This window comes from Myxine glutinosa, chromosome 5, assembly GCF_964187855.1.
Source record: "Myxine glutinosa chromosome 5, kmMyxGlut1.1, whole genome shotgun sequence".
Classification (NCBI taxonomy): domain Eukaryota; kingdom Metazoa; phylum Chordata; class Myxini; order Myxiniformes; family Myxinidae; genus Myxine; species Myxine glutinosa.
The window spans coordinates 211,314,766-211,331,259 of record NC_136265.1 but is presented as its reverse complement, the minus strand read 5'-3'; the positions used below and the strand labels follow the sequence as shown (position 1 = coordinate 211,331,259).

At 43.9% G+C, this 16,494-nt stretch overlaps 1 protein-coding gene across 1 annotated transcript in view; it reads left to right on the top strand.

Annotated features, from left to right (window-relative positions):
• Positions 1-6,790: 6,790 nt before the first annotated feature.
• NTHL1 (nth like DNA glycosylase 1) overlaps positions 6,791-16,494 on the top strand; it is a 29,563-nt gene continuing 19,859 nt past the window's right edge. The window contains exons 1-3 of the mRNA XM_068114967.2: positions 6,791-7,125; positions 9,215-9,385; positions 12,136-12,295. Of these exons, the coding sequence (XP_067971068.2) occupies positions 6,841-7,125; positions 9,215-9,385; positions 12,136-12,295 (616 nt within the window). The 5' untranslated portion in view covers positions 6,791-6,840. The remainder of the gene's footprint in view (positions 7,126-9,214; positions 9,386-12,135; positions 12,296-16,494) is intronic.

Genomic DNA, 16,494 nt, shown 5'->3' with positions numbered 1-16,494 from the left:
TGACTCGCGCAGGACTTGTGCTTCGCTCGCGGTTTCGTCTCTTTTCGACCATTTTCACCGCATTCAAACGTCGATCTGGGGCGTGTGTGTGACATGGCTTTTTGAAGGTTACTTCGTCCATACCCGAGGGTGTGATCTCTGTCGCCTGGAGGGCGCCTTTGGATTTCCCAGTCGCCTTGAGGGCGCCTTTGTACAGTTTCGGCGGTGTGACTGTACTTGCCATCCGCACGGGATTCTGGTCTCGATTGGACATCGTTCTGGCGATCGCTGGAGCGAATCAACTTCGTCTTGAAGCCGGGAATAAGAGACATTGGGGAATGTTCTTGTTTCACTCACTTGGAGCACAGTGAGTTATATATTACAAAACTGAAGGTACCATCATAGGACATATTGATTGTACTTTTGAATACTATTGTTGTTGTACTGTTATTCTTGTGTGATCTTAATACAATATTTGTTTGTGAGTAACAATTGGGGTGGCTTCTCCGTTGATCTTTGACACACAGAATAACACATTTTTCTGCCGTGACTCATCTCGGGGCTCGGAGGTACACCATGACCAGGGGGTCGGGGAGGAGCACGTAACAATACATACATACATATACATACATACATACATGCACCGGATGGACAGACAAAACACTCTCCCAGATGTCATTGCCCATAAAATATAGCTGGATGACTAATCATGTGACAGACGACGTCATACATTTACATTCTATTTATAATCGTTGCACAGATAACACTCAAGAAATTTCAAACTGATCGAACTAAGTGTAGTACTTGTCAAATTACGCATCATAATTAAGGTACCAATGATGTCACTGTTATTCCACATGCAGAGTACTTGACAATGAGCCACGGTTAAATTTTTTCCATGGAGCAGTTTCAGAGATATAGAGGTGCAACGTTTTTTGGGATTTTCCAAAATGGCGCCTGTACCACATGACCTGTGATGTCATAATTGTCATTTAAAAATTATACAGGCAGAGGCGCTCCGATGGTGAAGATTCTGTGTCCATCGGCCCAATAGTTGCAGAGAGAAAACAAATTCATACTGATCGGATCAAGCGTTGTACTTGTCGAATTATGACGTCATAATGAGGGCATCGATGACATCATCATGAACATATCGTGTTCCCCATGGGAACTACTCGATAATGAACCACGTTTTGCTTTTTTCCATTGAGCAGCTTTGTAGCTATAGAGGTGCAACGTTTTTCCAAGATGGCGTCCATACCACGTGACCTATGGCATAATAATTATCACAAAAAAATTATACAGGAGGAGGCACCACTATGATGCAAATTTTTGTGTCAATCAGACTAATGCTTGCTGAGAAAATGAATTTTAAAAATGCAGACACGCACGTATGCCATAGGTACGTACGCACCTAACCAATCACTTAAACCTTGCTTTTCGCTTCGCAAGCGCAGGGTTAAAATAGGTGGGAGATACAAACCTTTCATTGTGATCTCAGGTAGCTTTCCGATGACACTTTGGTTATGAAATGAATAACAAGAGGCATCACTTTCGTACCGCCCCTCGTATTTAACGCATTTATATTTTAATTTGAGGGGAGTTGAGGGGAGTTGAGGGGAGTTTCATTGACTGCACAGGAAGAAAAGAAAACCATGCTGAGAAGATAAGAGACAGTTTATCAAATATCACTTGGTAGTCCAAATCGGAAGACAGGTAGTCCTACTGGTAATACAGTACTGTTGTTGGGTAGATGGCAAAATGTATACAAACCACGCACTGTGACCGTACCCCCCAGGTCTGATATTTGACAAAGGTACGCCAAGGTGAGGGAGGAAAAAAAAGTAAGTGGGTGATCGGGGAGGTATGTAAATTGTACAGAAGCAGTGTGAAAGCATCTCAACACAATCACCTAGATGTGAGCTAGGCCAACCAAAGCAATACAGCTTAACGCGAGGAAGAAATATGGTGGATTACCACATACATTAAAAAAATAATAAATGTTTTGTTTTGCAACAAAAATCAGATGAGACAATGGCCAAAGGCCATGAGAGATTAATGAGGATGAAGTGAGAATATTTTTTCTGTTGGAAGGTCAAATGATAAAAGTGAGAGTGATCAAAAGAGGTGAACAGCAAAGTCAGGAGAAGGAGGGAGAATGGGTGACACACGAGAGGGTAATAAATTATATGAAGGACAGAGAAAGGATGTGGAAGATGTGGGAGTAAGCAGGATGCAGAGAGATGAGAGGATGACTGAAGAAAATTCAATTTAAACACTGAGTTGGGAAGAAGACCAGAATATTTCCATGTGTTTCAACCATAATTTTGATGACAAAGTGAATCTTTGATTTTATGGTGAGCAAATTAGGGCCGACAGGATGGCTTATACTTAGAGGTATGGACATTCGCTTCCAAGCTGTCTCGCTTGTGTTTGAATCCCAACCCAGCTATATACAGTCATCCCGGTGTTTCACAGACAGGTCGATTCATCAATGGCTGTGACGTCCCACGGATAGACGTTAAACGGGTGTCCCATCTGTCAGTGGTAATTGGTGGACGTTAAATATCCCAGCGTGTCCTACGTGAAGAGTAGGTGAGCTATCTCTGGCACCACGAACAAATTACAAGTTCCTGTCCTAACCAACAGAGGGCACCATCAGCAGCACAGCCGCGTCCTCAGCCAGTGATGCTACCCCGCATCCTTGTGCTGCATACGAATGAAAAATGTGAGAAAATTAATAACCTATTAGATTAATGCCTTTGCTTTTAGCTTTTATACTTGCTTAAACCATTAATTTGCTGCGGATATGTGGAGAGAGAGAGAGGATGGACAGGGGAATAAAACTAAAAATGAAAATGTAAATAAAAATAAAGTGTTTGTCCAAAGAAAGAAGGCAATCATACTTTTGTCTCGTGGAAGGGTGTTTGGTCGTTCAGTTTGTTTGTTGGAGAGACAGTGATGAAGCGCCATCTCACTCTTCATGCATTATATCCTATGAGAAAAATCACCGAAAATTAAATGCACCAAAACGCCATAGTAATTAGTTATTCTTCACAATCTTCACAGATATGATTTACAATAGATTTTATGTACATGAGAAGTCAAGACTAGATGAAAACAAAATGGTGAAATAACATTGAAACTCACTCTCATTGTAATTCTTTCATTTGGGTGCATATTCCGCATCATTAAGAGCATATTGTGACCAATATTCGACATCTCTAAAAACTTCAGCTTATATTTTAAAATCGCACCTGTGTCCAAAGGAAGTGGTTCAGTTTGGCATTTTTTAATATGAAATTATACCTGGTGTTGGCCTAATGGTTCGGGTGGCGGGCTTGGGATCCATTGGTTCTGAGTTCGAATCCCGTTGAATTAACGCCAGGTGGGGTTGACTCGGCCTGTCATCCTTCCGCGGTCGGCAAAATGAGTACCAGATAATTGGTTATAGAGAGGCATTGCATCAGCCCAAATAAAAATGATGCAACCAGTAGACAGGTGGCTGCATACGAAACACCCAATATGAAATAGACAAAGCCTATAAATGAACAAAACCTTTTACAATTACCCTTTAGAACCCTTTAGAATTAAACAATGGTTTGGAAAGGTTCCTCTTTATTTTTGAGACAGATGGATTGAGAGATTTTGAGTGCTGCTGGATGGAAGGAAGGAAGTAGGCAAATATTGAGCAGCTTCACCGCTTGAAAAAATATTCCAAAATGAAGGTATTTTCACACTGTTGTAACTATTGTGATTGACATAATATCAGTATTACCTGTTATATCACCAGAACGTTTGTTCGAGTCGAGCTTTTCCATACTCAACTGTTTGAAACACGAGAGATTTCGACAGGTAAAATATTAAAATAAACTAGAACGGCACTCTTCGAGGTCGCGTCGTCCACAGGTATGCCTCCGCCCATATTATTACGTCATAATACATACTGGAGCCAAGTTTAGCTCTGTAACAGAATTTTTACCTAATCGTACCTCTGACCTCATAATCAAATCCAATTATCTTTACATCATTATACAATAATATACATACTTGTACTAAATTTGACTTACTTCCCTTCAGCCGTTCTTAAGTTAACGCAGTGATGAAAACCTATCACAGACCGACTTTCGACGCCGAAATCTAATCGGTTCATCTTCGCATTATAAGGCCAAGTTAAAAAAAAAAATGTTTCTCGTCCCCGCCCGCTTCTGTTTTAGTCGCCGCCTACTTTTACTTACTATTTAATACTATTTTTTTTTAAATATATACTTGTTTAAAAAAAAAATCGTTTTGCGAAGAAACTCGGTCTAAAACTTGCCGTTTCCGGGCGTTTGCCGATCGTATCTTGTGCATTGATGATCTGAACTATTATGGATCTCACCCTCTAACGGAACTTCCTGGTTAAGACATGCTAGGCTTAACGCAGACACTTTGTGCTAAAGACGGTCAATTCTCGCAGCGGTTGTGCACTGGGCAAGTGCAATTTATGTGTAAAAATCTTGCATTTCATACTTTTAATGGTACAAATTTGAGTAGGGAATATGACGATATTCGTGTGTGTAAGCATACGTTCGTCGACAAAAGTTTTGAAGTCTTGGTTCGCGAGATCAGTTGTAGATGAGAAGCGAACGTTGAACGATCTCTTCGCTAAATTTGCCAGTGGAGAATTTGACGATGGAGATGACATTGGTGATGGATACCAAACAACGAAAGTAAGTTGGCGTCGTGATATAGCGTAACTATTTAAGCCATATCAAGACATACATTTTCTAGTGTACTTGTTTTTAAATACTTGGTGCATTAAAAAATCCATATGTAGCTGTAACGCTATACTTGGATGGCCTAGTACTAGTGTAGTTTCGTGTATTCTGAAGTGCGAATACAGTCAGGCCATAGTCCTACCCTATGATGTATGTTTAATGGTGGGAGGTGGGAGTACAACGTGGGTCTCTGAGTGAGAAGCTAGGTATCTAGGCCCTGTTGTAGTTAATAAAGTAGGCCTAAATTAGGCCTACTATATAAAGTAGGCCTGAAATTACAGGCCTTTCAGTAACAATCAACACTGGCATGTTTCACATTACATTGGACAAACTATAGTGTGTTTAAGTCAGCCACAGTGGTCATTCAATTCATGGCAGCCATCTTGGAAAAAAATAGCAAAAAAATGAAAATAGTAAATAGTAAGGGCCTCCCTCCTTTTTCAAAAAAGTCCGGACGAGAAACATTTTTATTTTTTTACTTGGCCTAATAGACTAGCAACGGTACCCGCCCTCTGGGCGGGGCTTCAATTGGGAGGCCCAAATGAAAAGGCAAAATACCAGAAATTGAAGGCTTTTTTATTTTACACGATTTATATAAACATCCGTTAAATCATATCACGCAAATCATCAAATCAACAAAAACTAAACAGTATTTGTAAAATATCAATAAAAGCCACGTCACTGTTCATATCGGTAAATATTATTCCGTAGCATTTCAAATTTGGGTAATTAAATGGGCTCTCCAATATTCCATGTGTTCACGGTTTGAATTACGTAACGTAACGTTTGTGACGATGTTTTCATTGTGACGATGTTTTCATTGTGACAATGCTTTCATTGTGACGATGCTTTCATTGTGACGATGCTTTCATTGTGACGATGTTGTGACAATGTGTTCACGGTAGTTTGATGTGACGGTGTGAACGTAATTTCGTAATGTTTTTCGTTTTTAATTTTCGTAATCGTTTAATGTTTAATGAACGTTTAAATGAGCGTAAGAATGAGCGTAATAATCATTAAATGAATGAATGTAATGAATAATTCGATGAGAAGCGAAAGACGCCTCAGAAAAGACAACGTATGATGGACAGATGCACGCACGCACGGACGGACGCACTGAAATCCAAAAACACGCCTCTGGCGACACGTTCTGCTATTCGGAGCTCGAACCCAGTGGACAGGTGTGAAGGTAGATTCGAGGAGGGAGAAGAGATATGGCACGGACGAAACTTAAATATGTAAAACCGAAATGGCGATAAAAAAATTCTGTCTCAATCTTTCTTCGGAATGTATGTACAACGATCGAACTTACAGGTGCAACGGGATATCAACGAGAATCGGCGTACAATATTCTTACCTCTACCAACGAAACAACTCGTCCTGCGTCCAGCACCTTTCCTCTTTGAATTGGTCCGTGAAGCACGACGAATAGAAAGGCAGCTTCGCTTTAACTAACGAAACCGTTCACCAACAACAAAAACACGTCCGCCACTAACAATTGCAAAGCAATCAATGTCAATGAACAAAACCTCCAAACCACGCCCACTCAGAGCCTCCATTGTAATGGTTGTTATTGTTTAATGGTCTATTACACTGTCCCTGTCTAAGTCGACCCACACTGCCACGCACATGGGAATAATATAAGACAAATTAAGAAAACGTCAATGGGTGATTAAATAAAACGTCGGGATACACAAAGAACCGCCAGGACCGTTCACGTTGTTAACTGCACCTATCCAGGAAAAGGCCAACCAGTTTGCCCGTAATCGCCGCAGGATTTATGTAATTTCGTGCATATTGCTTCCACTTGTGATTTTAATTTTAATTTATCTTTCTTTAATAATTATCTTGTATAAGTATTTTTCATTCGGGTTTTTGTTTTCTTGAGGATATGCTGCGGACCAATTAGTGAGCGGTGTATAAGAGTTGTTTTCTTTTAGTCGAGCTGGTCTCCCACTCCACAAAAAATAAATGTATTATTTGAACTACATAAAGTGTCGTGAATCAAAATCGAATACGTGAGGTAAATTTAGGCTTAACATGGCGGATTAATCGATCATTAAAACTAAGGAAATTTTATGTTTTGGTTGCGAATGTCGGGATGATGTTGACCAGACGAACGAGAGCATCTCGGAGCCCCGTGCCCGTGAAGCCAACAGCTGCTCATTTGGAGGAGCAGGTCGACCCGAGCAAGTCGAGATGGAGGAATCGGGTCACGGTTCGTTATGAGCAACATGTGGATTCTGAGGGAAATGAGACAAAGTGCTGGGAACCTTTGCGTTGGCGGGAACAGCTGGAGAACATCCAGACCATGCGGCAAGCCAAGGACGCACCTGTGGACACGCTGGGCGCCGAGAAGTGCTTTGATGAAAAAGCACCTGCACAGGTGTGGCTCAGCTCGCTGACTGTAGTCTTCTGTCTTGGGGGTCGGCTCCACCTGTAGGTCGTGCCGAGAGCTCACGTGGTCTGGACCAATATCCACAAGGGAGCGAAACCTTTCGTCGATTACGGAGTATGTTGTTTCCAATGTCATCCCGTTAACAACTTTCACAAACGATTCGCTCGACGACGTCAATGTGTCATACAACCTCTAATGCCTAATGTAATGGTGGAAGAGAAACGGTCGAGGTCGTGCTCTGTATGTTTATGTTATGAACGGTCGAGGTCGTGCTCTATGTTTATGAACGGTCGAGGTCGTGCTCTGTATGTTTATGAACGGTCGAGGTCGTGCTCTGTATGTTTTAATATGAACGGTCGAGGTCGTGCTCTGTATGCTCATGAACGGTCGAGGTCGTGCTCTGTATGCTCATGAACGGTCGAGGTCGTGCTCTATGTTCATGAACGGTGGAGGTCGTGTTCTATGTTCATGAATGGTCGAGGTCGTGCTCTATGTTCATGAACGGTGGAGGTCGTGTTCTATGTTCATGAACGGTGGAGGTCTTGTTCTATGTTCATGAACGGTGGAGGTCGTGTTCTATGTTCATGAACGGTGGAGGTCGTGTTCTATGTTCATGAACGGTGGAGGTCGTGCTCTGTATGTTCATGAACGGTCGAGGTCGTGCTCTATGTTTTAATATGAACGGTCGAGGTCGTGCTCTGTTCATGAACGGTGGAGGTCGTGCTCGGTATGTTCATGAACGGTCGAGGTCGTGCTCTGTATGTTTTCATATGAACGGTCGAGGTCGTGCTCTGTATGTTCATGAACGGTCGAGGTCGTGCTCTATGTTCATGAACGGTCGAGGTCGTGCTCTGTTCATGAACGGTGGAGGTCGTGCTCTATGTTCATGAACGGTGGAGGTCATGCTCTGTATGTTCATGAACGGTCGAGGTCATGCTCTGTATGTTCATGAACGGTCGAGGTCGTGCTCTGTATGTTTATGAATGGTCAAGGTCGTGCTCTGTGTTTTAATATGAACGGTCGAGGTCGTGCTCTATGTTCATGAACGGTCGAGGTCGTGCTCTATGTTCATGAACGGTCGAGGTCGTGCTCTATGTTCATGAACGGTCGAGGTCGTGCTCTGTATGTTTATGTTATGAACGGTCGAGGTCGTGCTCTATGTTTATGAACGGTCGAGGTCATGCTCTATGTTCATGAACGGTCGAGGTCGTGCTCTATGTTCATGAACGGTCGAGGTCGTGCTCTGTATGTTTATGTTATGAACGGTCGAGGTCGTGCTCTATGTTTATGAACGGTCGAGGTCGTGCTCTATGTTTATGACCGGTCGAGGTCGTGCTCTATGTTTATGACCGGTCGAGGTCGTGCTCTATGTTCATGAACGGTCGAGGTCGTGCTCTATGTTCATGAACGGTCGAGGTCGTGCTCTATGTTCATGAACGGTCGAGGTCGTGCTCTATGTTTATGAACAGTACTGTAAACACTTAACAAGTCTTGCATTAATCATTCATTCATTCATTCATTCACTTCACCTGGCTGCATTCACAACACCTGATTTACATCATGTGTGGTGTGCGGCTGTGCTGCCGGGTGCGTGGCATGCGGCTGTGCTGCCGGGTGCGTGGCATGCGGCTGTGCTGCCGGGTGCATGGCGCGTGGCTGTGCTGCCGGGTGCGTGGCGCGCGGCTGTGCTGCCGGGTGCGTGGCGCGCGGCTGTGCTGCCGGGTGCGTGGCGCGCGGCTGTGCTGCCGGGCGCGCGGCTGTGCTGCTGGGTGCGTGGCGCGCTGCCGGGTGCGTGGCGCGCGGCTGTGCTGCCGGGTGCGTGGCGCGCGGCTGTGCTGCTGGGGACTGAGGACACCCAGCTTCCAGTGCCTTTGAAGGATGGGTGCATTCTTCGCTGTTGTGTGGCCTGCTATTTTATATTGGACAGGTTCAAATCGTGATGAGACCACAACTTGAAGGCCACGGGTCGTGTGAATTGAAACTTGTAGCATATTGAAGATTAATATAATTATCTCGCAAAGCAATGAATGCATTTTATCTGGGTCCATTCCCTGCCTCTCAACCCTGCCCCATACAGGTAAAGCGGTACCAGGTGCTCATCTCGTTGATGCTTTCCAGTCAGACAAAGGATGAGGTCACGGCTGCTGCCATGAGGCGTCTACGTGAGAGCTGTCTGACGGTGGAGGCAATCCTTGGCATTGATAACGTCACATTGGAAAAACTCATTTATCCTGTGGGGTTTTGGAGGGTAAGGTGAATCCCACCTTCTGTGCTGCCCTAACCTTTGCGCCTCAATTTCTGTTTTAACCTTGATGTCAAACTATCTTCACCTATGTGACAGGCAGGTGTTGCTGATTGTTAACAGCTGCTTAATTAAATATGTTCAGGTTATTGTGTTTCTCGGTTATTGGGTTTATCCTCGCTCCCTTACCCTCCTCTTTGATCATTTTTATTTCTTTGATCATTTAGTGATTGAGAATTTGTGCCTGTATCCTGCTCCTTCACCCGTGTGTCCTTCTTCCCCTCCCCTTGGGTCCTCTCCCTTAAACCCCCCACTTTTTCCGCCCTCCACCTTCATCCTTTTCATCATTCCCATCATTCCCATCATCATTCCCTTCTGCCTTTGTATTCATGTACAAGGAACTGTCTATAGCCAGTTTTGAGCTGAGCATGATTGGGCTCGTTCGGCAATGATGGATATCGCACGTCTAAGTGGCCCATGTGGAGGACCATTGGGCATGTGGTCGCCGGGTGGATAGAAATGGAGGAGCAGGACAGTTCAGGATGGAGAATTTGGCATGTTCTGGTGCAAGGGTTTGTTGGGGGGTGGCACCAAACGAGGAGCTCAGCGTAATTTGGTGTGAAGACGGGCAGCTGACATTGCAGGTCCATGGTGAGAGATGTCCTGCGGAGCCAACCCCAGAAGCAATGGTGCCAGACAAAGCGTACATGTACATAGGGGCCACCAGGCCTGGATGTGACACTGCCAGATCTGTCTCATCCAGATATGATCTATTGGTGGGATGCAAAACCTAAACTGTTCAACCTGGTAGAAGTGTGCTCTCCACTGATTGCTGTTCAAGTTAAACCTGTTTTCTCTCTCTGTGTTGGCCTGGTACAGGGTTCGTTAATTGGCATTATAACCAAGGTGTGAGTAAACCCATAACTTTTGGGAAAACAGTTGAGGCAAATAACATTAAGAGCAGCAAATTAAGAAGAACAGCAAGTTGATGAGACCAGCAAATTGACGAGACCAGGGAATTGACGAGACCAGGGAATTGACGAGACCAGGGAATTGACGAGACCAGGGAATTGACGAGACCAGGGAATTGACGAGACCAGGGAATTGACGAGACCAGGGAATTGACGAGACCAGGGAATTGACGAGACCAGGGAATTGACGAGACCAGGGAATTGACGAGACCAGCGGATTGACGGGACCAGCGGATTGACGGGACCAGCGGATTGACGGGACCAGCGGATTGACGGGACCAGCGGATTGACGGGACCAGCGGATTGACGGGACCAGCGGATTGACGGGACCAGCGGATTGACGGGACCAGCGGATTGACGGGACCAGCGGATTGACGGGACCAGCGGATTGACGGGACCAGCGGATTGACGGGACCAGCGGATTGACGGGACCAGCGGATTGACGGGACCAGCGGATTGACGGGACCAGCGGATTGACGGGACCAGCGGATTGACGGGACCAGCGGATTGACGGGACCAGCGGATTGACGGGACCAGCGGATTTACGGGACCAGAGAATTTACGGGAACAGAGAATTTACGGGAACAGAGGATTTACGGGAACAGAGGATTTACGGGAACAGAGGATTTACGGGAACAGCGGATTTACGGGAACAGAGAATTTACGGGAACAGAGAATTTACGGGAACAGAGAATTTACGGGAACAGAGAATTTACGGGAACAGAGAATTTACGGGAACAGAGAATTTACGGGAACAGAGAATTTACGGGAACAGCGAATTTACAGGAACAGAGAATTTACAGGAACAGAGAATTTACAGGAACAGAGAATTTACAGGAACAGAGAATTTACAAGAACAGAGAATTTACAAGAACAGAGAATTTACAAGAACAGAGAATTTACAAGAACAGAGAATTTACAAGAACAGAGAATTTACAAGAACAGAGAATTTACAAGAACAGAGAATTTACAAGAACAGAGAATTTACAAGAACAGAGAATTTACAAGAACAGAGAATTTACAAGAACAGAGAATTTACAAGAACAGAGAATTTACAAGAACAGAGAATTTATAGGAACAGAGAATTTATAGGAACAGAGAATTTATAAGAACAGAGAATTTATAAGAACAGAGAATTTATAAGAACAGAGAATTTATAAGAAGGCAAATTAATAAGAACAGCTTTTCAGGCAAAAATTGAAAATGATTTTTTTAACTTGCAGCAACCCTTGAATCGATCTTTCGTGCCGAAGCCTTTGCAGCTATGTAAAAGGTAATATTAAATGATTCCCGGACCCATTCCTTCGTGGGTGTACGGAAGTGTTTTAGGCCCCCACAAAAATACAAGAAAACCCTCAAAAAAAAATTTCTTCAAAATGCAATCAGGATTAGAACAGCACTGGGCAACGCCGAGTACCCCGGCTCGTATGTGATAAAGAAAGCGTCATTGTCTCCAAGGAAAACAACAAAAATGCATTAATGTCTGAAAACTTCCAAGATGTTTGTTTAGATTGTGTTTGTTTATTTTGAATGTTAAAAACACCATTGATTAATTTGTGTTCCTGTTAACTATTCTTTTCGTTTTGTTGAAATAAAAAAATGAAATGAGTCAGATATTTCCCCTCCACCTTAGACCCATTCTGGACCAGTAAGATGCCTTGTTAAGTTGAGTTCCCCTTTTGAACTGATGTTTCCAGTGGGAAAACGAAATGATGCAAATGGTTTGCATGCTGAACGAAATGATCTCTTCTGATGAGATCATTCTGATGTTTTAATATCTCGCAGAACAAAGCCAGGCACATAAAGCTGGCAACGGCGATGATACAGGATGAGTACAATGGAGACATCCCTGATAGCGTGGAAGGTCTCATAAAGCTTCCTGGTGTGGGACCCAAAATGGCTCACTTGGTGATGAAAATTGCGTGGGGAAAAGTCACTGGAATAGGTGAGAGGGAGGGAGGGTAGGAATGAATGAAGAGGGGAGGGGATATATATATATATATATATATATATATATATATATATATATATATATATATATATATATATATATATATATATATATTGTTGCGGTTTTGAGAACCCATCACTTGTAAATCCTTTCAAATATTAACTCTTATAAATATCCCAGCATTTAATAAGGTCGCACCCATAGTTAGGCCATATGCAACACGTAGGACACCTTAGGACTGTCAGTTATCTCCTTAGTATGTGTTTAAATAAGGCCATGCTCCCAATAGTCGAATCTGTGTTGAATTAATCAAATAAGGTAGGCCCCATTCATCACATTCGAACCTCTCTCTCTCTCCAAGCTACTCCGTCATGCCCACCTACAGTCGGGGCTTGTCCCTCCCAATTCTATAACGCGCCTTCGCTTGCCAGCAGCGTTCGCTGCATTGAGCCGTCATCGCTGCCTTAAGCGCTCGCCCCGGCCGCCATTACGCACGCGGTCAAGCTGGGAAGAAGGGGGCGGAGCACCAAGAACGAGGCGTGGCCCTGTCAACGTTCCGTCAAGGGCGGAGCCGGTGAGCCCTCGCTACCCAATCAGGGCTGAGGTGAGCTTACTGATAGGCGTGGCTCGATGAAGCGCGCATTTATTTCTAAGCGGACTATATAAGCGCAAGAGTGGCGCCTTTTCACAGAGAGAGAGGGGGAGAGAGAGAAGCTGAGTAAGGAGTTCACGAGCAGATTGAGTGGGAGAGCCACGCTAACAGAGAGGGCATGGACAGAGCTGCGTTGGAACGAGCTGCGCTGGGGAACTCCTAATTCATAGGAACTGCGCATACAGACTTGTGAAGGACTCCCCCCCCCCCCCCCCCCCCGCCATATGTAAGGTCCGTGCGCGCGCCAACGATACGCGCTAGCTGCCTGCCCGGGTTTTCACCACGGTACGAGTGGACACCTGTAGCCGGACCTCAACGCCTGGAACCATCTGCTTGGACCTTCTCCTCCTACCACTACCATCCCATGTGAGTCTGTCTGTTTGTCCGGGGTTTGTTAAGTTAAGACTGTCTAGTTAAGCCTGCCCTGTGTCCTGCTTCTTCTTCTTCGCCCTGTACATTCTTCCCTTTCGTTTCCTCTTTGGGTTTTTGTATATAATTAATAAACCCACTCCTTGTTCTTATTTTCTGGGTTTTCTCTTATTCGATTGTTTGCGTCCTTTCTTTAAATTGAGTATCTGTGGCACGATAGGAACCTCTTTAATCGGGTTTAGTCTATGGTTAACGGCCCGAGTCGCGGCTCGCTTCGCTCGGCGTATCCATTTCCGCTGCGGCTCGGTAGGAGTTATCTCCTCGCTTACGGCCGGTGGTAGTACTTAGGTAATCAGACTAATTGGGCTTACAACCCTACTTACCACCGACCGGAAGTGACGTCATAGCTTCCAGGATTGGGGGACGGCCAGCTTAAAAGACAAGGGGATTAACCCCCCCTTGATAAGGGGAGAGCCGACCCCCGAATCCACAACAATATATATATATACATATATACATATACATACATACATACATATATATATATATATATATATATATATATATACACACATACATACATACATACATACATACAGTCACGTGAAAAAGTAAGTACACCCCATGTAAAGTTTTGACTTTTTCAACATACAGCTATTTGATCTTCATTTCAACAATATTGAAAGATAAAGGTGATATAATATAACAAATATCATGAAACATTTACATTTTGTAGTCAATTGTATAATTTAAATAAACATAAATGCAAATTTCGCATGTTTCGGGTTTGGTCTGTTTGTTTGTCTGTCTGCTTGTTTGTTTGTCCACACAGAACGTGAGTGTGCTTTTCTCTGCAACCGTTGGTCTGATTGCCAATACATTTTCACTGTAGGAGCGCCTCCCCCTGTAGAATTTTTTTAACGATAATTATGACATCGTCGATCACTTGCTGCAGGCACCCATTTTGGAAAAACCAAAAATCTTTGCACATCTATATATCCAAAACCAATCCATGGAAAAAATTGACACATGGCTCATTGTCTAATACTCCCATTGGGGAACAACATAATTATATTCATGATTATGTGATCGGCCCTTCATATGGCATCATAATATGATAAGTAGAGCGCTTGATCCGATCATTTTAAAATTTCTTGAGCATGAGCTGCACAAAAATTGTATGGGCTATTTAAATTGTTGATGTCCTCGGTCACGTGGTTCGGTGGCCATATTGGATTGAACATGACTTTACATCGTTGATAAACAAACCCCAAACAAACACGTCCTGGCGAAGATCTGCAACCTCTGATTGCTCTTTCTTGTTTATACAAGTACAGTGCATTCAGAAAGTATTCAGACCCCTTCACTTTTTTCACATTTTGTTATGTTGCAGCCTTATGCTGAATTCGTCTAAATTCATTTTTTTCCCTCATCAATCTACACTCAATACCCCATAATGACGAAGAGAAAACAGATTTTAGAAAGTTTTGCAAATTTATTAAATATATAAAACGGAAATATCACATTGACATAAGTATTCAGGCCCTTAACTCAGTACTTAGTTGAAGCACCTTTGGCAGCGATTACAGCCTCGAGTATTCTTGGGTATGACGTGACCAGCTTTGCACACCTGTATTTGGGGAGTTTCTGCCATTCTTCTCTGCAGATCCTCTCAAGCTCTGTCAGGTTGGATGGGGACCGTTGGTGGACAGCCATTTTCAGGTCTCTCCAGAGATGTTCGATTGGGTTCAAGTCAGGTTTCTGGCTTGGCCACTCAAGGACCTTCACAGAGTTGTCCCTAAGCCACTCCTGTGTTGTCTTGGCTGTGTGCGTAGGGTCATTGTCCTGTTGGAAGGTGAACCTTCGGCCCAGTCTGAGGTCCTGAGCGCTCCGTTTCAGGTTTTCATATCTCTGTACTTTGTACTTCTGTACTTTGCAGCAGGATATCTCTGTACTTTGCTCCGTTCATTGTTCCCTTAACCCTGACCAGTCCCCCAGTCCCTGCTGCTGAAAAACACCCCCACAGCATGATGCTGCCACCACCATGCTTCCTCGTTGGGATGCTGTTGGGCAGGTGATGAGCGGTGCCTGGTTTCCCCCAGACATGACTCTTAGAATTGAGGCCAAACAGTTCAATCTTGGTTTCATCAGACCACAGAATCTTGTTTCTCACAGTCTGAGAGTCCTTTCGGTGCTTTTTTGCAAACTCCAAGCGGGCTTTCTTGTGTCTTTCACTGAGGAGAGGCTTCCGTCTGGCCACTTTTCCATAAAGCCCAGATCAGTGGAGTGTTGCAGTGATGGTTGTCCTTTTTGAAGTTTCTCCCATCTCCACACAGGATCTCTGGAGCTCAGCCAGAGTGACCATCGGGTTCTTGGCTACCTCTATTACCAAGGCCCTTTTCCCCCGTTTGCTCAGTTTGGCCGGGCGGCCAGCTCCAGGAAGAGTCCTGGTTGTTCCAAACTTCTTCCATTTAAGAATTATGGAGGCCACTGTGCTCTTGGGAACCTTCAATGCAGCAGAATTTTTTTTGTCGGCTTCCCCAGATCTGTGCCTCGACACAATCCTGTCTCTGAGCTCTGCAGGCAGTTCCTTCGACCTCATGGCTTGGTTTTTGCTCTGATATGCATTGTCAGCTGTGAGACCTTAAAAAGACAGGTGTGTGCCTTTCCAAATCATGTCCCATCAATTAAATTTACCACAGGTGGACTCCAATCAAGATGTAGAAACATCTCAAAGATGATCAAGAGAAATGGGAGGCACCTGAGCTAAATTTCAAGTGTCACAGCAAAGGGTCTGAATACTTATGTCAATGTGATATTTCAGTTTTTTCTTCATAATAAATTTGCAAAACTTTCTAAAATCCTGTTTTCTCTTTGTCATTATAGGGTATTGAGTGTAGATTGATGAGGGAAAAAATGAATTTAAACGATTTCAGCACAAGGCTGCAACATAACAAAATGTGAAAAAAGTGAAAGGGTCTGAATACTTTCTGAATGCACTGTATACAGCCCCCTGATTCAATACTTTGTCGAAGCTCCTTTGGCAGCGATTGCAGCTTTGAGTCTTTTTGTGTAAAGCTGATACAGACGTACACATCTGGATTTGGGGAGTTTCTCCCATTCTTCCCTGCAGATTTGCTCAGTCAAGTTGGATGGGGACAGTCGAGGAACA